The 24882-nt window shown below is 36.6% G+C and overlaps 1 protein-coding gene across 1 annotated transcript; it reads left to right on the plus strand.

The window, feature by feature from the left end:
• The first annotated feature begins 21739 nt into the window (after positions 1–21739).
• LOC107765297 (uncharacterized) lies at positions 21740–24787 on the plus strand. Its single transcript, XM_016583924.2, has 3 exons — positions 21740–22192; positions 23196–23360; positions 24256–24787. Exons 1-3 carry the CDS (start codon positions 21821–21823, stop codon positions 24436–24438), a joined length of 720 nt encoding a protein of 239 aa, XP_016439410.2. The 5' UTR covers positions 21740–21820; the 3' UTR covers positions 24439–24787.
• Positions 24788–24882: the final 95 nt, after the last annotated feature.

The following is a 24882-nucleotide window of genomic DNA, read 5'->3' on the forward strand; positions in this document are numbered from 1 at the left end:
ATTCTATACTTCAGACAGTGATGCTTATCAGTCAGACTTTGTATTCATTTAGATACTCATGTACTCAGTGACACCGAGTTTTGGGAGTGTTATATATGAAATTGTGAGATTTCTTCTGCTGAATTTAATTATTTTGTTTTTAAATTTAAAAGATATGGTGTTTTATTGAGATTTTCGGTTTGCCTAATATTGAGATAGGCGCTATCACGACAGGCGAGATTTTGGGTTGTGACAAGTTGGTATCAGAGCTTTAGGTTACATAGGTCTCATGAGTTATGAGTAGGTTTAGTAGAGTCTTGCGGATCGGTACAGAGACATCTGCACTTATCTTCGAGAGGCTACCAAACCCTTAGAAAAATTTCACTTTATTGTATTGTATCATCCGTAATTGATTCAACTTGAAACATAACTCTTTGAATTCCCTCCATGTATTTGTATGCGCATATGAGCGCTCGGTATCAGTTGTGCATCACCGTCTTGTGATTTTATGAATGAGGTTGAAGATGTGTATTCTGTGTTTTGGTGATGGGCCAGTCTGGAGGATCGGAGATCAGGTTTATACCGCAGGTTAGGCTTGGTAGCTTCAGTTGTAATCTGTACATTTGGACTCATATGTCCAGTAATGTCCCTACGAGTGGAATTTGTGGCTCGATGAACGATGGAATGGCTTTGAGATGAGAATTATGTAACTGCGGGATGTGTTAAGACGATTTGAATATGACGAGAAGTGTTTCCTTGAAATGTAAAGGAAGGCCATTGGGTGCTTTATTTTCGTTTTGATGTGACGTATAATCTCGAGTGTGAATGTTTTGAAAGATCTTTCACGTTGTTAAATTTTGGGGCAAATTAAATTTTCATGTGTGATTAATGAGTTTGGACTCAGAAAGATTAAGTGATTTCATAGTAATTGTGGCTGCGAAATGGTATAACAAGATGCCAATTTGAGACTAAGCAGATGGGTTATCCCCTGCGCAGTAATTTATGTAAGTGTGTTCCTTATGATGTGAATAGAGAGTTCTTTTCTGCCAACGGGGTGCATGTGTTGAGACTTGAATTTGAATTTGGTTGAGAAAGTTGACTTGAGTATTAAGATAATGAATGCGAGATTAGCGGATGATTGAGGTATTTTATAGTTGGTGTGTCTTGAGCTTGAGAAGAATTTTTATTGAAGTGACTGTGGTATTAAGGCAGTAATAAAGTATGGGTATTGTGAGTTATCAAGTATTTTAATCTATGGCTTTGTGCCAAGTGGGGGAGTCTGCTATTGACAATTCAATTTCATGGATATATGTTAAATTTTCGTTTTGGTTTGAGGCATACTTGTGGGCTGGTTACGACTTGCAGAGGTTGAGATCGGGGATGACTTGAGTACGAAAATTTTTTGAATGCGGGTTATATTGCACTTTATGACATGATTAAATTGTTATTTTGAAGGATGTAGTGCGCACGAAGTATGAATTTGATTGGTCGTGTTAAGACAGGGTTACTTCTTTGAGTGTTGATCGTGCTAAAGGAGCACATATCTTTCGGCCCGTTTGGGGCGGAGTAAATTAGATTTGAGCAGAGTGGATGACTCTCTCGAGAGGTTTCTAACTAATAGGGTATGTAATTTGCTGGTGACTCAGAGTTTATAATGAGATTCTCGTGCCTTTCATATGATAGATGTGATGTGTTGTGCCGGATTTAGATTTACATGTACAAGGTGGCAGTTCATTCTTGAAAGGAAGATCACAAATTTTGGACAGAATGGTCAGTTTTAGATATTTAGATGAATGTTATAATTGTTCGATAATACCTGAAAAGGGTGCGCATTTCAAAAGGCGCATTGTGTTTTGACTTACGGATGTTCATTGGTATTGCAGTACTCACCTGGTTGATAGACTGTTGATGTTCAAATTATTTCTATGTGGCACGGAAGAATTATGAAAGTATTCCTTATGGGAAGATCGTGAATGGAAGATGTGTTAGTCATTCTAGTGCTGGAGTTGGGATCAGTTACAGTTATTCATGGGTTTGATGAATTCGGAGACTGGGAGTTCTCAGAAGTATATTGTTTCGGGTTGCGGCCTGTTTGAAGTAAGTATTTTATTTTAACTCAGTGGAGGTACTAGTTGCGCTAATTATTTGTGATGGCTACGCGCTATAAGTGTGCAGATATGTGAGGTTTGAGCCAATATACGGGCATGGGGGCAAGTATTCATACTCGAAAGAATGCTTAGGCTATAATATGCCTAGAGTTGACTGTTAAGCGTAAAGTTATAACGTTTCTCGTGTTCATACCTTTGTTGAGAACTACCCGGGCTATATTTGAGGTTACAAAGAGGCTAATTCCCCTGAATAAACGGCGTAGTTACTATTTCTGCGTTAACTTGCCAATTTGAAGTGTGATAGCAGACTTTGCACATGCTTACGCTATGGCGTGTTATTTATACCAGTCCAGGAGTATGAGAATCTTATTTCATTATCATATACATGTGTACTTGTTTAATTGCTCCTGCATGATATGCTGGGACTGGAGGCCTATGACCATGCCAGGCGATTTATGTTATTGGCACGTGAGCTGTCCGTGCGAATCCATATACTGATGTTATTAGCACGTGAGTTGTCCGTGTGGATCCATATACTGATAGTATTGGCACGTGAGTTGTCCGTGCGGGTCCAGATATTGATACTATAGCACGTGAGTTCTCCATGCAACTGATGATAATGTGAGCTCTAGAAGAGATGGTTACTCTTATTAAGTTCGTGTATCTTAGTTCTACTATATATAATGAGCTTATAGCATTGAAGTTGTGGTGGTGCTTGTTGAACTTGCAATACGGTTCTCTACTTTGAGACATCTTCCATTTTGGGTACAAGTTGTGCAGTTGTGGCTTGAGTTGTATTGGTGTGGCATGTCAGTGAGATAGTTATGTTGAATAATGTAAGGTCATTGGACCTAGAATGGGTACTATCAGGTTCGGGTTGGGATGAGAGAACTCCATGACTTGTTGAGCTAATAATTGATTATGAGATTCTGTGTGTTTCTTTAAATATCAGCAGTGTACGAAGGTTTTGGAATGGGGTTTGACTTGATATGGAGTTTAATACTATTACCGGGTTAGTTTGGAGTAGTTACTGTGATCGAAAATGGTATTGCGAGCATGCGAGTTGTGTAGTATATTACGTGATTATATCTTGGGTTATGGATATGGCTTGATTCAGTGTGTTCAAACTCATACAGCGTGTTGATGTGAGATTCAGGTCTTGAAAATAAATTCTGAATGTTGAAAATTGAAGTACAAAGTTTCTAGGCTAAGGTTATATTAATGATTTTCAGTTATGTTGTGTTGTCAAGCCTATACAATTTAAATAGAATATGGTAATGTGAGATCACCCCGGATATGTGCGGGGTAGATGGAATAGTGATGTGATGTCTTGGAAACAACTCTTGGCACGTTCGAGGACGAATGCATGTTTAAGTGGGGGAGATTGTAACGACCCGACCGGTCATTTTGAGTATTTACGCTCCTTTAAACTATTTGAAGTCTTGAATAACTTCCTACGAGGTATTATGACTTGTGTGAATCGTCGGTTTTGGTTTGCAGGTATTTCAGAATCGAATTGGAAGAAAAACTTTCATTGTTGAAGCTTTAAATTTGGAGAGTTGACCAAGTTTGACTTTTTAGCATTTGACCTCGGATTGGAATTCGGATGGTTCCATTAGCTTCGTTAGATGATTTTGGAGTTAGGAGTGCGTCCGAAATGTGATTTGGAGGTTCGTAGTGGAATTAGGCTTGAATTGGCGAAAGTTGGAATTTCGGCGATTTCGGTCGGCAGTGGAAAATTTAATATCGGGGTCGGAATGAAATTCTGAAAGTTGGAGTAGGTTCGTAGTGTCATTTGTGATGTGTGTGTAAAATATGAGGTCATTCGGACGTGGTTTGGTTGGTTTCGGCATCGGTTATCGAATTTGTAACTTTAGAAGTTCTTAGGCTTGAATCTGAGAGTAATTTGGTATTTTGATATTGTTTTGAGTGATTCGAAGGTTTGACTAAGTTTGTATGTGTTTTAGGATTGGTTGGTATGTTTGATTGAGGTCCTGGGGGCCTCGGGTGTGTTTCGGGATGAGTTTTGAGCGAGTCTAGGCATTTATGGAACTCAGGTATGGTTCTGGTGCTTGGAATTTCACGGACCGCGGCAGAATTTTACGGACCGCGCTTGGAAGTTCTACAGATCCGTTGGTCCAACTTCGGAAGCCTATATCTTTTGATCTACAAGAAATTTTGAGATGATTCAAAAATAAAAGTTATAGCCCTTCGTGTCTAGTTTCCAAAAGGGTAAGGAAGTCATCATGTGGAAATCTGTAGTGAAAGTTATGGCCAAAATACTAAAGCCTGGCAGTGCAGCCACCAAAAGCGCGGCCACGCTCAAAATTTCGCGGACCGCGAAGTGGGAGGCCAGAGGTGCACTTTATAAATGAGGTTTAGGGCATTATTTCATATTTTAGACCTAGGGAGATTGGTTTGTGGCGATATTTCGTGAGTTTTTCAAGAAATTCATCTGAGTAAGTGATTCTAACTCGAGTTTGGTTAATATACATGAATATATCAATGATTTCATCATCTGATTAGTTCATTGAGGTGGAAATTTGGGAGAAATTGTAGAAACTTCATAAAACGGATTTTTGGGATTTGAATACCGATTTAAAGTCGGATTTGAGTGAAACTAGTATGGTTGGACTCGTGAGTGAATGGGTGTTCTTAATTTCAGACTTTTACCCAATTCGGGGACGAGGGCCCGGGGGGCAGGTTTGAGCCAATTTCGAGTTTTGGGCTAATTTGATAGTTTTTCTTGTGAAATTCATTCCATTAGCATGTATTGATGGTATTGTACTGGTTGTGAATAGATTCAGAGCATTTAGAGGTCGAATCAAGGGGTAAGAGCATCGCGGAGTAGGGACTTGATTGGTTTGAGGTAAGTAACACTTCTAAACTTGGTTCTGAGGGTATGAATCCCCGAATTTAGTATGATATGAATTGTTGAAGGTGACACACGATAGGTGACGAGCATGTAGACGTGCACCACAGAAATTGTGTCTTGAATAAATCATGTGTAGTTGTGAAATTAATGAATCATGTTATTATCTGAACATTCTCCGCTGAGGCTCCTATTAAAGATTATCTGAACATTATCTCAACATTAGAGAAATTAAGCTGAGGCTCCTATTAAAGATCATGTTTAGGCTACGTGCCAATATTTTGGGACCTATGGGGTCGTGTTGTTGTTGAATTAATTGTTCAAAAATGTACATTTCACACTCAGTAATTATTGTCCATTGTGAGGATATTTATGGGATTGAGCTGCGCAACGCAGTAGGCAATAATGGCTTTATACATCATTATTATATGGCTCGGGGTTTCCCGCCTGCAGCAGGCCTTATTGGCTTTAATATTTTCTGAATCGGGGCTGCCCGTCTGCAGCAGGCCTTATTGGCTTTACTATTATATGGATCGGGGCCGCCCGCCTGCACCAGGCCTTATTGGCTTTACTATTATGGATCGGGGTTGCCCGCCTGCAGCAGGCCTTATAGGCTTTGTTATTATACGGATCGAGATTGCCTGCCTGCAGTAGGCCATATTGGCTTTGTATACGCTTGGGTTGAAGGAGTCCCTTCGCAGTCTGTACACACCCCCAGTGAGCGTAGATAATCGTCGATATTCGGGATGGACTTCCCAGGGCATGGACTTGCCTTACTTACTGCTTATATATATATATTTGGGATGGATTTTCCCAGGGCATGGACTTGTCTTACTTATTTGTATTGTAATGAGTTATCTGGATATGGATCTTGTCCGTATCATTTATATTTAGGGATAAATTATCTCAGGGCTGGATTGGCCTTATACGGTACTGAGTGACTGACTGTCAGTCGATGTGCATATATATATATATACAGGTTGGAACACCCTTGGGCTGGATTGTCCATAAACAGTACCAAGTGACCAGATAATTTATGACCAGTATTTACATGTGGTCTTTCTACTGAGATGTCATATGCCTCATATCATGGAGTATTGATCTATTTCACTTGTAACGAGTTTAACTGTTGAACTTGAAAGCATGCCTACATTTCTGTACCATTATTTTTACTGGACTGTATCTGCGGAGCTCATCATTTCTTTCAGTCGAGAGGTAGTCTTGTTACTTATTGAGTTAGTTATACTCATACTACACTCTGCACCTCGTGTGCAGATCCAGGTGCTCCCGGATATGACGACTGCTTGAATTCAGAGTTATTTCTGTTGGAGAGTATCAAGGTACCTGCTTGACGACCGCATACTTGATTCCCTTCCTGTTTAGTTATTGTACTGTTCTATACTTCAGTCAGTGATGCTTATCAGTCATACTTTGTATTCATTTAGATGCTCATGTACTCAGTGACACCAGGTTTTGGGAGTGTTATATCTGAAATTGTTAGATTTCTTCCGCTGAATTTAATTATTTTATTTTTAAATTTAAAAGATATGGTATTTTATTGAGATTTTCGGCTTATCTAGTATTGAGATAGGCTCCATCACGACATGCAAGATTTTGGGTCGTGACAAGTTGGTATCATGAGTATTTATTAAAGGAATGTTATATAAATGATGTCATTTGTCCATGTGTTTTTATAAAGAAAACAACATCGGAGATTGTTGTAGTTGTTGTATATATTGATGACATAAACCTTCTTGGAACTCTTATAGAACTCCATAAGGCAATTGATTATTTAAATAAGAAATTCGAGATGAAAGATCTCGGAAAGACAAAGTTATGTCTTGGTTTGAAAATTGAACATTTGGCAAACGAGACTTTTGTTCATCAATCTATCTACATAGAAAAGGTATTGAAACGATTTTACATGGATGGAGCACATCCATTAAGTACTCCAATGAATGGCCGATCACTTGATGTGAATAATGACCCATTCCGACCTCAAGAAAAGAATGAAGAACTTCTTGGTCCTGAAGTACCATATCTTAGTGCAATTGGTGCACTAATATATCTTGCTAACACTACAAGCCCTGACATAACTTTTTTCAGTTAATGTCTTAGCAAGATATAGCTTTGCTTCTACAAGGAGATATTGGAATAGAATTAAACACATATTACGGTATCTAAAAGGGACTACCGATATGGGCTTATTTTATGGCAATGATTGCAATCCTGATCTTGTTGGTTATACCGATACTGGATATTTATCTGACCCACACAAGGCTAGATCTCAAATTGGCTATGTGTTTACATGTGGAGGCACTGCAATATCTTGGTAATCTACCAAGCAATCAATCGCGACTACTTCATCTAATCATGCTGAGATAATTGCTATTCATGAAGCAAGTCGAGAATGTGTATGGTTGATGTCTATAATACACCTTATTCTAGACAAATGTGGTTTGAAGTGTGACAAACTACCTACAATTTTGCATGAAGCCAATGCAGCATACATAGCCCAATTGAAGGGAGGAATCATAAAAGAAGATAGGACAAAGCACATTTCACCAAAGTTATTTTTTACACATGATCTTCAAAAGAATGGTGATACCAATGTGCAACAGATCCGTTCAAGTGATAATATGGCTGATTTGTTCATCAAATCTCTACTGATGACAACCTTCAAGAAACTAGTGTACAAGATTGGGATGTGAAGACTCAAGGATGTGAATTGATGCTCTCATCAGGGGAAGTTAATACACGGTGTACTCTTTTTCCCTTACAAGATTTTATCCCAATAGGTTTTCCTTGCAAGGTTTTTAATGAGGCAACCAAAAAGCGTATTTCTAAATATGTGTACTCTTTTTCCTTCACTAGGATTTTGTTTTTTCTGATAAGGTTTTAACGAGGCACATTATCTATGGACATCCAAGGGGAAGTGTTATAAGAAATTATGGTAGATGTCTATCTTCCTCCATGATCTTGCTCTCAAATGCTTAATAACATATTTTTTCATTTTTCATGCCTTATAAAGGCATTGTAATAGATGAAAAGAACACACAATTGAAGAAGAAATAAAATCCCTTCCTTCTCTCTATCTCCATTTTTTGTTCATGTTTTACTAAATTACTTTTATTTCATAACAAACATTTTGTTAACTGTGAACTGCAACGCAATACAACAAACTATTTATAGAAGTGCAACAATACAACTAGCGCAAATGAATCAAGAATATTACTTTATGTGCCTTTAGATATCCCAAAGATTGTGCAAAAACAATGAAAGGTCAAATGTATCCGATAGTGGAAGCAAAATTTTCACTAAAAGGGTCAAAATCTTAAAAAGTAAATATACGAAAAAATCAAGAGAATTCAATATATATATAATTTTTACTTTTTTAAACAGTATAATTTTACGGCAAAGATCAAAGGGGTATCAATTTGACACCCTTTGGAGCTATGTGGCTCCGCCACTAAATGTACCTATATTCTCCAAAAGTAGTTCTAGTTCAAACATTAGCAAGTACTCTCTTAGGAAAAATTTATCCATGCCTATTTTAGATCAAATAATATTGACTATCTATAATTAGGAGCGTATTGGGAATGAGTTCACGTGAACCCATGCTCATTGTTGTAGATCATGTCTATCTTCTTGTTGTTTTCTTCTATTTCTAGAATTGACCCAATGGTTTAAACTTTATGTTTTTTTTGTTATTTTTCTTTTTCTTTTTCTACCGCTCATGGGGATGTGCATGTCTTATGTCCCCTCTTGCGTTTTAATTAAGTATTTTTTTTTCTTTTTATTTTTTAGTTTATTCTTTCAGAATCTCCAAATCAGACAATTGAAATCCTTATTCTCTTTCTGTCATCATCATTAATATTTGTATTTTTTAAATCGTATGTCTATATTAAATTTAGTAACAGTTGAGGATATAGCATACTATCAATGGGTTCAACTGAGAAGATATTGGATTATTGATACATAAGTGAAAATTCACTAAATTTGCAGCCAAAAAAAATTTGAACCTATAATTTCAAAAGTGTATTAAGTTCATAGAAAAAACTTAAAGATTGGACCTATAAAATATAATTTTTGAATCCACCTTTTTATAATAGTGTATCTATTCTCTCGAATTTTTGAATATTCCCCTGTCTATAATTAAATGATAAGTTAAATTGAGAATCCCTTGATTTCAATTAATCAGAAATGCATCAAATTTTGTAAAGAAATTTACTTATCTAAGTTGCAAATATATCCCTAAACAATCCTGCATGAAGAAGAAAAACTTAATGAACATTATTTAAACCGGAAAAAAATAATTTCTTAACGTAATGTTCACCATGATTGTCTGTTTATGCCAATAAAAAAAAGATAAATAAAAAAAGATAAATGATTGAGTTTTCGCCTTTCAATTCAACACCACTAGAATATCTATTAGGCACTATAAGAACTGTCTTTGTTATCGACCACAATGCTCTTGTTAAAAATTAAAAAAATTTAAAAAAGATTACTTGAAGGGACTTTTTCTTGATATGAAACGAATCCCAAGACTTGCGTACATAAAATTTTCACTAGGTGCCACTTGCTCCGCCAGTCTCAATGACATAGTTCTACATATCACTAGCCTACAAAACATGAAGTATATGATAACGTCGGTTCAAATCAAGAATGACAACCCCATTAAAAGGTTTTTTTGGAGGATTATTACCTGACATGACATCAGTATCGTATTGTTACTTTAAATATAATATTTGTTTTGATTGTTACTTAAATTTTATTGTATCGTTTCGTTAAATTTATCGTTATGTAAAGACGAAAAGTATCACTTTATGTAACGACAAATTTGGTGTGATGACGTCGTTTCCTTGGTTTTTTCTCTCATCTTTCCGTTCCTTATTATTAAATAACTATATTTTATATTTTATTCTAGTTTTTTTAAAAAATCTTTCTATTTTGTATCCTATATTTTCTTAGTAATATTGCAAGTCTATTCTTCATATTTGTAACGATCCGACCAGTCGTTTTGAGCATTTGCATTCCGTTCGATAGTTCGAGAGCATGAGTAGCTTCGTATGGTATATTATGACTTATGTGTATCGTCGGTTTTGCTTTTCGGGTGATTTCAGAATTGATTCGGAAGTGCGATTCTCATTTTAGAAGCTTTAAATTGGAAGAGTTGACCAAGTTTGACTTTTATATATTTGACCTCGTATCTTAGTTTTGATGATTTCAATAGCTTCGTATGGTGATTTTGAACTTAGGCGTATATCCGGATATTCATTTGGAGGTCTGTAGGTTGGTTTGAGCCTTTTTGGCGAAAGTTGGAAAGTTGAAGGTTTAGAAGGTTGAGAAATTTGACCGAGAGTAGACTTTATTGATACTAGGGTCGAATTTTGGTCCCAAGAGTTAGAATAGGTATGTTGTGTCATTTGGGACTAATGTGCAAAATTTAAGGTCCTTCGTAGTTGATTTGATATTGTTCGGCATTAGTTTTAGAAGTTGGAGGTCCATTAGTTCATTAGGCTTGAATTGATGTGTGATTCATGGTTTTGGTATTGTTTGATGTGATTTGAGGTTTCGAGTACGTTCGTATTGCGTTTTAGGGACTGTTGGTATGTTTGGATGGGGTCACGGGAGCTTCAGGTGTAATACAGATGGTTGGCTAAACATGTTTGCACTTAAAGAGATGGCTTTAATTTTTGGTACATGATGCAATCGCACCTGCGATGGTTTTTCCGCAGGTGTGAGGCCGCAGAAGCGGTAGCATAAATGCTAAAGCAGAGGAAGGTTAGAAACAAGGATATCGCAGATGAGTGCATGTTTCCGCAGAAGCGAAGGGACCGCAGGTGTGGAAGATTTTCCGTAGGAGCGGATGCGCAGGTGCGAGTGCCTGACCGCAAAAGCGGTAGGTCGAGATTTAAGTTGGGTTCGCATAAGCGTGGATTGGACCGCAAAACGGTATCGCATGTGTGAATTTAGGGGCCGCAGGTGCGGGAGCACTGGGCAGATTTTATAATTGAGGGTTTCAATATTTTTCTCATTTTGGGAGTTTTGGAACTCGGCTAAAGACGATTTTTGGAGTGATTTTATCCATAATTGAGGAGGTAAGTGAAGTTTAATTACTTTTTTTGATAAATATTGATTATCCATTGATTATTACACCTAGTTAATGTGTATTTGAAGTGAAATTTGGGGAATTTTAGACTATGTTATTGGAGAGTGAGATTTGAGGATTTGAAGGTCGATTTGTGGATGAAATTGGATGAAATTGGATGAAATTAGTATGGTTGGACTCGTAAGTAAATGGGTGTTCAGAATTTGTGAATTTTATCGGGTTCCGGGGTGCGGGCCCAAGATTGACTTTTTGGGTTGACTTTTCGATTTTGATTAAGGACTTTAGCTTTATCATTTGAGATTGTTTCTTATGACTATTATTGATAGTATTAAGTTTTGTGACTAGATTCGAGTCGTTCGGAGGCTGATTCGTAAAGCAAGGGCTTTTCAAGTATTTATTTACGCGTTTTGAGGTAAATAACATATCTAAACTTGGATTTGAGGGTATTTAACCATGGGGGCTATGTTATATGAGGTATTGAGGTGACATACGCGCCAGGTGACGGACGTGTGTGCCTGCACCGAAGTGTTCATGATAAGAGGTGGCTTTTAGGCTGTTATGAGATTGTTTTGCTATCATGTCTTGTTATATCCATATTTTCTATACCGGTATGATCATCTGAGCTCTGATTCATGTTAGAAATCATGTTTAGGCTATGTGCTACCTGTTTGAGACTTAGTAGGGCTATTCTTGTCATTTTTGAGTTAATTGCCTTAATTATACACATACTCTCAGTCATGAAGCTATATTCGTGTACGATATCCCTGTCTCAGTACTTTCTTATCTGATTCCTCACATGTTGTTGATGTCTCCTATGTGTATCACTGTTGAAATGAGTATTATGAGATGTGTTTATTTGAGACTAGAATTATTAATGACTGAGTTTGGTCCATAGAGCCGATGTTGTCAGTTATGTTGGATCGGGTTGCACGCCACAATGGTTATATTTTGAGGTGACGCGTACGCCAAAGTCATATTGGGGTAAGTATTACTGATTTTGAGACTACGCTGCACCAGGCCCCAGTATTTGGACTAAGTGATTATGATTAGCGCTTGGGCAGGATCCGCCCCTCCGGAGTCCGACATGCCAGCAGTGGGCACATGCACATTATTTTATATACGTGCTTTAGTGATGGAAATTTATGTAAGGTACCCGTACAATGCTAAGTGTTGTTATATGTGTTGGTATGGGCCTTGGGCCAGGCACATTGAGCGTGCTAAGTGTGATTGTTCTTGATGGTTTTACTGTGATGATATCGAGTTGATATGTTTATTTGGCATGTAAGCACAAAGATGCATTTTTCCTCATGCTAGACGGTAATATGACATTTGATGATTTGACATGTATATTTGACATATAGGCATAGAGATGTATATTCCTCATGCCATGCAGTATATGATAATCGATGACTTGACATGTAGGCAAAGAGATGTACTTTCCTCATGCTAATTGGTAAACGGAAATTTTTATCTGATGTTGTGAATTGGCAAATACAATTCTTTGATAAACTCGTGTTTAGTTGATTTCAGTGGTAAGATTTAGACTTTAATTGTCACACTTAAAAGGCATGTCTACTTTCGCATAACCGTGAACGAGCCGAGCATATATCTCTTGAGTTATTTACCTTTACTATCATCATTATGTTATTGTTATTCTCATTTTAATTATGTTGTTGTTATTTGGCTTACCTAGAGAGTTGGGTTAGGTGGAATCACAATTAAATAGATTTTGGATAGTGACAAGTTGGTATCAGAGCTCTAGGCTCATAGGTTCTACGAGTCATGAGCAAGTATCTAGTAGAGTCTTGCGGATTGGTACGATGAAGTCCATACATATCTTCGGGAGGTATAGGACATCTAGCGTAAACTTCACATCTTTCTTTCCTTATCATGCAGCATTGATTCAGCTTGAAGCGTATCTCTTTGAATTCTTTCCACTCACTCGTGTGTTATGTTGAGCGCTCGATATTAGATGTGCATCGGCGACTTGTGATTCCATGGATGAGGTGTGAAATGTGTTCTCGGTATTGTGGTTATGGGCCAGTCTGGAGGAATTGAGGTCGGATTTTGACCGCAGCTTGGGTTCGGTGGTTTCAGTTGTGTGAGTATGTGATTTTGGACTTATATGTCTGGTAGTGTCCCTAGGAGTGAGATTTATGGCTCGGTGAGTGGTTGGATGGATAAATGATGAGTATGATGTGACTGCGAGATGTATTCAGATGGCTTGGATGTGACCATAAGAGTTTGCTCGGGATGTGCAAAGTACTACTAGGTGCTTGATTTTTGTTTTGATATGTTGTATAGTCTTGAGGTTTAAGTTTTTTGAGGGATTTTTCATGTTGTTCATTTGAGGAATAAAGTAGATTCTTATGTCTTGTTGGCGATTTTATGCTCGGGAAGATTCAGCGATTTCATAGTGGTTGTGACCATGGTAAGGCGTAGTGAAATGCCAGTTTGAGGCTAAGTAGGTGGGTTATCTCTTGCATGGTGGTTTACAGATGTGTGATCCTTATGATATTTGTGTGGAGAGTTATTTTCTAACAATGGGTTATATGTGTTGTAATTTTCGTTTGGATCGCTTGATGAAGTTGACTTGATTGTCATGAGGATGAATGTGAGCTTGGTAGATTAGTTGAGGCATTTTATGATTCGTGTTACATGAGCTTATGAAGGATTTAGTTGAATTACAGTGCGGAATTATGGCAGTAATGGGGTAAGGATATTGTGGGTTATCAGATGTTTTCTTCTATGGCTTCGAGCCAAGTGGGGGAGTCTGCTATCGACGAATTGATTGTATGATTATATGCTGTATTAGTTTTGGCCTGAGGTATACTTGTGGATCAATTATAATTTAGAGAGGTTGGTTTTGAGGATGACTTGAGCAAGGAAAATTTTCTGGATGCATGATCTATTATACGTTTTGGACATATTGGAAATCTTGGAATTATTTGGGTTACTAATTTTGGTGGATGTAATGTTCTAAGGAATAAAAGGGACTCGCTCGGTTGCTTAGAGATGTGGGTTACTTCTTTGGATATTGGTATGCTAAAGAAGCACGGGTTGTTTGGCTCGTTTGAGCGGTGCAATTGGGATTAGAGCAGAGTGGATGACTTTTGTGAAGGTTCTAATGGGTTCAAGATTTCTTATGTGGCATTTGAGGAAATTCTGGATTTATAAAGGCTAAGATCTGAGATTTGCATTGGATGGTTTCGTTACACGCGATATTTCTGTATTACTTTGGATTCTATATTTCAGTATCAGAAAGGCTAAAGCAATAAATTTAAAATTGCGAAAGGTCTTTTTTTTGGGTAATTAAACTTATCATTAATCACCAACCGAAAATATTACAAAGCATAGCTTAGATACTTCCAGCTAGCTAATTCTCATAGAAATTACAGGGAAAGACTATACTATCACAAATCACTAAGCCATATTTCTATCAGTAGACTAGGTCTCGAAACACAATTGTTGTACAATTTTTTTTACAGTGCCAGTTGCTCTAAAGTTGCACATGCAGGCTATCTCCCTTGCCAAGCTAGTGTAATCTCTGGATGCCTCTTGAAATATTCGATGATTCCTTTCCTTCCACAGGGCATGCGTATATTCAGCATATATCATCTTGAGGAGTTTTGCTGATGTTGTCTTCCCTTTGGCATGATGACAAATGAACTATAGATGCTCATCCTATGTAGAGCTTATATTATTCTGTAGTTGTGTCCATTGAATCAGTCTACTCCATAGACTTTTAGCATAGCCACATTCAACAAATAAGTGGTTTCTTGTCTCCAAACCGGATTGACATAGCACACAAGTATCATTTACAGTAAGTCCCTATTTCTTGAGTATCTTTATAGTAGATATTTCGGTTGTGGTATTCTTGGGTGTCTAAGAGGGAATATGGTGCTTATGGATCTTGAGACGACGTGATTTCATGCTAAGATCTCTTGTAGTGATCTTTAGGTTAAGGATCGTAGTGTACTGGTAAGGAGAAGTGTTAACTTAAAGGCAAGTTGAGAGGGACTCGAAGAAATAAGGCAGCTTGGTGGTAGATTGGATTAGTATGATGATGGAAATGAACAGTCCTTTTGATTCTTATGATGTAGTGAGGCTTTATTGGTATTTTGTGGTAATACTCTTGGGTTTGGCAATCTGCGTGACTTGGTTGAGTTTGAGGGATTCAGTTCTGATGGCTTGGTGTTGTGCTAATGGGTTTCGAAGAGTTCTCGATGATTACGATCACTGCTTGGGGCAGATGCTTTCTACATGTATGTGGGGTATGTTGCGTGTTCTAATTTTCTCGCGGATGAGATGTAGTGATAGGTTTCAATTCCTCTTTAAACTTTCACAAAGCTCTTTTTTTCTTAGAGTGAGTTGGTTTTGTTGACGGATACTCTTATTACACTCGTAGTCTCTGAAGGATGAGAACCAACTATGTAGCATCTACATCAAGAATTAACCAATTTAATCTTTTGAATATGTATTACATATTCAAATTCCGTTGAAAGAGAGGAGAAACAAAAAGAGGAGATAGAATCCAATTCATTGCAAAACAGTTCCTTGAGTTTATCCATCGAGTCAGTAGCACGCTTACAAAGGGTGGAAAGCAGAAAGATGCCATTGAATCGGATATGAACAACTGATGGAGTATGTATCCTGTTGGTGCTTCAGAGTTGTTAATGAAATTCTTGTGCTTTCATATGATGGTATGTTAGAGGCGGTGCATCATGTGGGATTGAGATTTGCATGTTCAAGTTTGTGCTTCAGTTTCAAATAGAAGATCATGAGTTCTAGACAGTATGGATAACATCTCTACTCACAAAACGAACAAGATTACCTTTTCCTATTAGCAACAATAGATGTGATGTTTTTGGTGACCTTATACATGCAGATGTATGGGGATCCTTTAAGGTTCCAACTTTTAATGGTATGAGATATTTCCTGACTCTTGTTGATGATTTCAGTAGGTATACATGGATATGCCTCATGAACACAAAAGATGAATAAGTTGTTGTTTTGAAACACTTTATCTCACTACTAAGAAATAAGTTCTCCACTACTCCTAAAACATTAAGAACAGATAATGGAGGAGAATTTTTTAACAAGTAGTTGACAAATTTGTTACATTCTGAGGGGATAGTGCATCAAAGCTCTTGTCCATATACTCCTCAACAAAATAGAGTTGTTGAAATAAGGCATAGGTACATATTGGATACAACACGAGCTTTGAGATTCTAGGCTGGATTGCCCTAAATATTCTGGGGTGAGTATGTTTTAACAGTTGTGTATTTGATTAACAGAGTTCCTTCTAGAATGTTGTCTGGTAAATCACCTTTTGAGCTGGTATTTCACTAAAATGTCACCCTAGATCATCTCAGGGTATTTGGCTGCCTGGCTTATGCTACAAATCTTAAAAGACAACACAAATTCTCACCTAGAGCAGTACCAGCAGTATTTTTGGGTTACTCATTGGTGCAAAAGGGTTACAAACTCTATGACTTACACAATCACCACCCTTTTATGTGCAAAAATTTAAATCCAAATCCATAATTTTAAAAATATAAGTTTTGAATGCTAAACCCTTAAAAATTGAATCCATATTGTTTAAATTCCAAATTCACCTCTGATTAAGTCTAATATCGAATTTCTTGTTGTCAAATATCAATATGAGTGCAGGAAGACTGTGGCAGATAGTAGACCTCGCATTAGAGGAAGGTTTTTAAGAAATGACAAAATAATTGAGAAGACATTTCAGAATGAATTTAATCAGTCATAAGTAGATGAAGACGAGGATGATGAGGAATGGATTAGCATTCTCGATGCCTTTTCAGCAAACATTTTTCCCTAATCAACTGAAATTAAGGAAACAAAAGGAGTTTCTCAAGTTTAACGTTTGGCAACTCCTTTATTGTATGGTACTTGTTGCCTTCTAGTTTTAATAATGTATGTTCGACGATTCCATTAAGGATAAAGTCCAATTAAGTGCACAATGATTAATAACAATTTGAAGCTTATGTTCACAACGTTTCGTTTAGATATTAAACCAACATAGCATAACACGTTAGTTTAGGGGTCAAAGTGTATAAGTGGAAACTTGTAACGTAATTATCTCTAGTCGGTTAGTTGGTTATTACGGTGTATATTTAGGCTTTAGATGTTAGCTTCTTCTTTTATACTTAATCCTGTACTTTTGTATAGATATGAAAATGACTCCATTTTGATCTCTCTATCTCTCTCTCTCACTTGTTCTTCTAAAACCTTCCAATTGCTTGCATGTGCATTTTTTCTTCTTCGTAGATTGCTTATTATGGTATCAGAGCCTTCCGATTAAACTCTGGTGACCACTTTTTCTCTCCGATTCAGTGCTCTTCTTCATTGACGACCTCAATTTCATAGCTAGGGTTTTTCAACTCAGAGTAAAATGGCGATTGATGAAGCAACGAGTGATGACACTGTACTAAGTCACAATCATCCTCTGTATTTACGACCTTCGGATTCACCATGTAAGCATCTGATTAAATTCAAACTATTAAGCACTGAAAATTACAATTTGTGGTGTCGATCCATGAGAATTAGACTTTTTTTAAGAACAAAATCGGATTCATTAGCGGTACATGTCGCAAGGAGAATTTTAAGAAAGATCTTCATGATCAATGGGAAAGGAGCAATGCCATTGTTTTGTCGTGTATTATGAATGCAGTAACAAAAGAGTTGTATAGCAGTATGGTTTATGCATCATCTGCACAGAATTTGTGGAGGGATTTGAAGGAGAGATTCGATAAAAGGAACATATCGCGGATTTACAATTTACTTCAAGAAATTGCTGCTTTGAAGCAAGGATTATCACATGTATCCACTTATTATTCTAAACTCAAGGATCTGTGGGATGAGTACGATATTATGGCCCCAACTCCATCATGTCCATATCCAGAATCAAAGGATGTTTCTGGAGCACATTCAACAGCAACGTTTGGTGTAATTTTTGAGTGGACTGAACGAGTCATTTGCCTAAGCAAAGGGTCAGATCATGCTTATGATTCCTACATCTACTATCAATGAGGCCTATGGGATGGTAGTTCAGGATGAGAGTCAACATGCAAAGACAATGAATATTAATGGTTTGGAGATGGGAGCTACAACTATGTGATATAACTCGGGACAAGGATTTCCTGGTGGCTACAAGCAGAAAGCTCAAGTATTCTGTGAATATTGCAAATTAAAAGGACTTACTAAATATGTTTGTTACAAGTTGGCAGGTTACCAACCTCACAACATGCCAAAGAAGAAATCTTTTGGAAGAAACATGGCAGCAGCACACAATGCACAAGTTGACTATTCCAAAGGACCAACAAACCAAGGAAGTCCTGGAGTAGCAACTACAGGGAACTTCTTCACAGAGGAGCAATATAACAATTGCTTCAACTGCTCAACCAGAACACAACACCTGTTGAAACAGCAGCCGATGCCAAGGTCACATGTATACCATTGTCACTCTTGAGCAGAGTTAACCAGGATAGGTGGATTATAGACTTAGGTACCACTAACCATATGGTGTCTAGTCTGTATTTTTTCACTAATTTTATGGAGATTCCTAGGATCCTCTAGTATTCTGAATGGTTTACCAATTAAAAATGTCCTATATGTGCCACAGTTTAGGTACAACTTACTATCTGTTTCACAACTAACAAGGGCCATTGGATGCTTCATTGCCTTCTTTCCTGCTTGGTGTGTCTTCCAGGACATTTGCAATGGGGAGGTGAAGGGTATTGGTAAGTTGGAGGAAGGACTCTATGTGTTGGACCTCAAGCACAAGTCAAATCTCAAGTTGCCAGTTGGTATTATCACTTCTGCTTTAGTAATGAATAGAATAAGTGGCTATTTGTGGCATAAAAGATTAGGCCACATTCCTTTAGATGCCTTGAAGAGATTACCAGCATTTCACAGTAAGACATTTGTTGATTGTAATGAACATTGCCTAGTATGTCCTTTAGCAAAACAGACAAGATTACCTTTTCCTATTAGAAGCAATAGATGTGATATTTTTGGTAACCTTATGCATGCAGATGTATGGGGATCCTTTAAGGTTCCAACTTTTGATGGTAAGAGATATTTCCTGACTCTTGTTGATGATTTCAGTAGGTATGCATGGATATGTCTCATGAACACAAAAGATGAATCAATTATTGTTTTGAAACATTTTATCTCACTACTAAGAAATAAGTTCTCCACTACTCCTAAAACACTAAGAACAAGCAGTTGACATAGTTTTTTAACAAGTAGTTGACAGATTTGTTGCATTATGAGGAGATAGTGCATCAAATCTCTTGTCCATCTACTTATCAACAAAATGGAGTTGTTGAAATAAGGCATAGGTACATTTTGGATATTGCACAAGCTTTGAGATTCCAGGATGGATTGCCCTTAAAATTCTGGGGTGAGTGTGTTTTAACAGTTGTGTATTTGATTAACAGAGTTCCTTCTAGAATTTTGTCTGGTAAATCACTCTTTGAGCTGGTATTTCACTAGAATTTCACCCTAGATCATCTCAGGGTATTTGGCTACCTGACTTATGCTACAAATCTTAAAAGACAACACAAATTCTCACATAGAGCAGTACCAGCTGTATTTTTGGGTTACTCATTGGTGCAAAAGGGTTACAAACTCTATGACTTGCACAACCACCGCCCTTTTGAGGGATACGTCATTCGGTAAGAGTTAAACTTGTTCGTGTTCTGATGTGTTCTATATGTTACTCTTCTATGCTACGATGGTTTGTGATATGTCAGGTATTTGCACACATGATGCGTTTTTGTTTGGGTCTTGCGGCAAAATTTGAGCGAGATGGTTCTTGGGGTGTTGAATGGTTGATTGTACCTTGGTTATGGTCTTTCTGGATTGTGGTATATTGTGCTATTCATTTCTCCATAGTGATGGCCATGCACTTCTTGTGTTTGTCGTTGATTCGCGTATAGTTGTTTATTTGAGAATTATGGCTCGAGATATTTCATGTGGACCGTTGTTTAGATTGGGTCACACACTACGATAAAGTGATGTTGGGATATGATCATTTGTGTTGATTTCGTGTGTTCTGGTTCTCCTTTGTGTGATGGGTTTATAACATTTCGCTTGTGGTAGTACCTGTTGAGCTTGCAGAACGGTTCTCTCATTTGATTCTCTTTCCATTTTTGGGTACATTAGAGTTGTTGCTTGTTTGGTACGGATTGCATTCGAGTAGTGGAGCAGCTTGTACTGGTGAGATGAGATTGTTGGACCTGAAATGGGTACTATCGGATTTGATGAAGGTATGTTTGGAGGTGTGATGATGTCACCAGTCAGCTTAGGATTTGGGCTATGGAACTTTTTGGGCGAGAGAGCTCCACAAATTATTGATCTGATGGGTAATTATGAGTCTTTGCATATTTCTGTCATCATTGGCAGTGTACGAAGAGTTAGAACGAGGTTTTTATTTGATATGAGGTGTGTTATCGGTACTAGATTTGTTATTGAGCAGTTATTGTGGTCAGAAGTTATTGCTATGAGTATCTGAGTTATATGGTATATCATGCGATTACATCTTGGGTTATGATTATGGCTTTGATACATGCTTGTTCTGACTTATACAACGTATAGATGTGAGAATCGGGTCTTGTAATAGATTTCAGATGTTAGAATTGGGTTCCAAGGTTTATGGACTAACGGTAAAGGAAGAATCTTTAGTTATGTTGTGATGACGGACTTATATGGATTGGGGGTGACGTGGGATCGCCCATGAGTATGTGCATGATAAGTTTAAACAGTGATTTGATGGCCTTGTAGCGCCACTGGGCATGTTTGAGGGCGACATATATTTAAATGGGGGGAGGGATGTAACGACCCAACCGATTATTTTGAGCATTTGTATTATGTTCCCGAGGGCAGGAGTCGTATGGCATAGTATGACGTGTGTGTATCGTCGGTTTTGATTTCTGGGTGATTCAGAATTGATTTGGAAGTGTGATTCTCATTTTTGAAGCTTTAAGTTGGAAGAGTTGACCCAATTTGACTTTTGTGTATTTGACCTCGGATTGGAGTTTTGATGGTTCCAAAAGTTTCGTATGGTGATTTTGGACTTCGGCGTATGTTCGGATATTGATTTGGAAGTACGTAGGTTGGTTTGAGGATTTTTGGCGAAAGTTGAAAAGTTGAAGTTTTGGACATTGTGACTTATAATGTTTTTATGTAGTTTTCAAATATATATATTTTATTTAAAATTTTCTGAAAATTCTATGGCTTAATTTACACAAAAAATTAATTAATTTGATCTTCGTATTCGAAAAGATTCTAATAAATTGAAACAAGAGAGTATATATATATATTTAAAAGTTAAATTATTTTCTTACACCCACATTTCACTCTTCTTCCTATGTGAGTTTTGACTGTCTTTAGGTGAGTGCCTTTCTTTTGGTTTGGCGGGGGAGGGGGGCTTAATGATGAGTGCTAATGCAGCCGGAGGTAGGCCAGCGTATCTTCTTATTTTTGTTTCTTCTTTCTTTCTTTCCCTTTGTGAAGTAGCTAAAGATAAGTCAACGATTGTCAGAAAAATGACGTCTGCTTCCACGTCATACTCCAGCACGTCTGTCTCCTTTAAGAAGGAGCCACAAGCCAAGTGGCTCTCTAATCTAACTCAACTGAGCTCTCCATTCATTCATCCACTTTTCCTCTTCTTTAAATTTCTTTTCTTCACTTTCAAAAACACTTTTAAAAAACATCTTCATGATGTACGGATATAATACAAATGAAAACACTTCTCATGTGTATGATTCTAGTGAGTACATAAGTCATTTTTCATCATTCTCTTCCCCAACCCCTTTGATCATTCCTTCATCGGATATCGGTTATAACCAGGTTCGAAATCATGGATCCGCCTCTAATAATTATAACGCTAGTAGTGGATGCAGTAGCTATGGTTCTTCTAGTTCAGTCACAAGTAATGGAGTGAATGATCACATGATTCCAAGAAACATAAGCAGTCACTCACTTGTAAAGAACATGGAGGGATTTTGCCCACTAGTCTCTTCCCCACCCAATTTTCTTGACACGGAAGGTAGTTCCATCAGAAAGGGTTTTAGCACAGGTGATTTGCAGGTAATAATAATTACATCCTTTAACATAGGTAACAAAAATCATATACACCAACATCATGAAGCGTGGCATCAAGCTGTGTTGTTTTTAGAAGATTTACACAATCAATGTAATTTAACTGGTTATCGCATTTTATTATTCAATTTTTCAGGTCCTTAACGTATCAGGCTTGTTACAGAAGACTTATCAATTGTTATAGATCAAAATAATCAGATAATATAAAAATTCTTCAGACAATGCACAAAACATAAGCAAAATAATTTTTTTTAATTATATATATGTACTTGATAATTGTAAAAAAGAATTACTATCATCATATTTCAACCCGTTGTAGCAGATAGCCTTTATTATTTTCTAGGTTAGTAATGCATCTTTTATGAGCAAATACTTATACTTCCTTTATTTTAGTTTGTGTGAATCTTTTTTATTTTTCAAAATTCAAACTATATAAACTTTTACCAATATTTTGAAATATATTTTTTATCAAATTGACATGAGAAGATTTGTAACTTATAGTACTTTTTGTGTAGTTTTTGGATATTTAAATTTTTACTTTAAAATATTAAGTTAATCTAATTCAACTTAATTAACTTTAAGAATCAGTCAAATTAACTCTTCAAAAACGATAAGTTCACATAAACTGAAATAAGGAGAGTTACTATGTTCAAGTCATGACCTAATAGAATAAATAAAGTCGAGGAAAAAACTCGCTTGTCATGGCCCGCAATGCTCCTACACTAGTCATGACCTAATAGCATAAATAAAGTCGAAAAGTAAGAAATTTCGTTGACCAATTCTAGATGAAAAATAGGGTTGCTCCCTCGACAAAATGGGATAAAGTTGAGTCAAAAGATTTTGATTCAAGATAAATTCATGAGAAAGTGGTTGCTCTTCGGGATCACTGGACTTTAGGTCTCAAATTAAACTTCCCAGAATATGTGTGGATAGTACTTTGATTCTTTGTTTATTCAACTAATGCGCCCACCTTCAAATGCATGTGTAATAGGAAATGCAACAAAATCACCGGTCAGAAAGTTGCCTATCAAATGAGAGTTACAGCATAATCGAAGGAATGAACAAAGGTTGCAAGTACAGTCCGGAAGAGAAGAAGGAGAGGATTGAGAGATACAGGAACAAGAGAAATCAACGAAATTTTAACAAGAAGATTACGGTAATATGTTTTCTTGTAGGGATTCAAAAACCTTAGAGAAACCTTGTCTTTAAGAAAAGATATTTAATATATAATTTTAATTATAAGACTATTTGTCAAAACTTCTTTTTCTTCTTCTTAGCCCGTTTGGATATAAGAATTTTATTTTATTTTATTTCGAAAAATTTTCACTTTTTTTCGAAATCAAACGGCTATAAAATTTCCGATTTGCACTTGAAAATGAATTTTGGAATTTTTCATAACTGATTTTCAAAATTTTCACTCAGATCACTCACAAAAATTCAAAAACAACCCAAAATTATATTCATATCCAAACACAACTTTAATTTTTAAATATCATTGTCACTTTTTAAAAATTTTACAATTCTTATGTCCAAACGCTTTAATTCCCCTGCTTTAAGAGTGGATCTGGAAAAAAAAAAGTAATAAACAACTTCTTATTTTTCTAATACATCAAATATTTTAAAAGAAATTTAATCGAGGCGATTAATATTCGGGACAGGGGTGAGTAATAAGACCCGCATGAATTAATACTGTCGATTCAGAATGGAATTGAGATAGTAAATTAAAGACATGCAAAACACGTAGCATGTGAATTGCAAGACTGTTGTTAGTATTATTTTAAGATCACCTGTTAATGCGTTTTAGGGTCCACAGGGTGCTTTCCTAGTTTAGTCCAAAGGTGAATGCTGTCTTATAATATGAGTATCACCTAAATTCAATAATTTCGAAGTGGTATACTATAATTTATGTGTAAAAATTTAAATTCAAATCTATAATTTTAAAAATATAAGTTTTCAATGCTGAAGTCATTAAAAATTAAATCCATATTGTTTAAATTCCAAATTCACCTCTAATTAAGTCTAATATCGAATTTCTTGTTGTCAAATATCAGTATGAGTGCAGGAAGACTTTGGCAGATAGTAGACCTCGCATTAGAGGAAGGTTTGTAAGAAATGACGAAATAATTGAGAAGACATTTCAGAATGAATTTAATCAGGCAGAAGTAGAAGAAGGCGAGGATGATGCGGACTGGATTAGCTTTCTCGATGCCTTTTCAGCAAACATTTTTCCCTAATCAACTAAAATTAAGGAAACAAAAGGAGTTCCTCAAGTTTAACGTTTGGCAACTCCTTTATTGTATGGTACTTGTTTCCTTCTAGTTTTAATAATGTATGTTCGACGATTCCATTAAGGATCAAGTCCAATTAATTGCACAATGATTAATAACAATTTGAAGCTTATGTTCACAATGTTTCGTTTAGATATTGAACCAACATAGCATAACACGTTAGTTTAGGGGTCAAAGTGTAAAAGTAAAAACTTGTAACTTAATTATCTCTAGTCGGTTAGTTGGTTATTACGGTATATATATAGGTTTTAGATATTAGTTTCTTCTTTTAGACTTAATCCTGTACTTTTGTAGAGATATGAAAATGACTCCAGTTTGAGCTCGATCTCTCTCTCTCACTTGTTCTTCTAGAACCTTCCAATTGCTTGCATGTGCATTTTTTCTTCTTCA

Source organism: Nicotiana tabacum, chromosome 17 (genome assembly GCF_000715075.1).
Source record: "Nicotiana tabacum cultivar K326 chromosome 17, ASM71507v2, whole genome shotgun sequence".
In the NCBI taxonomy this organism is placed as follows: Eukaryota; Viridiplantae; Streptophyta; class Magnoliopsida; order Solanales; family Solanaceae; genus Nicotiana; species Nicotiana tabacum.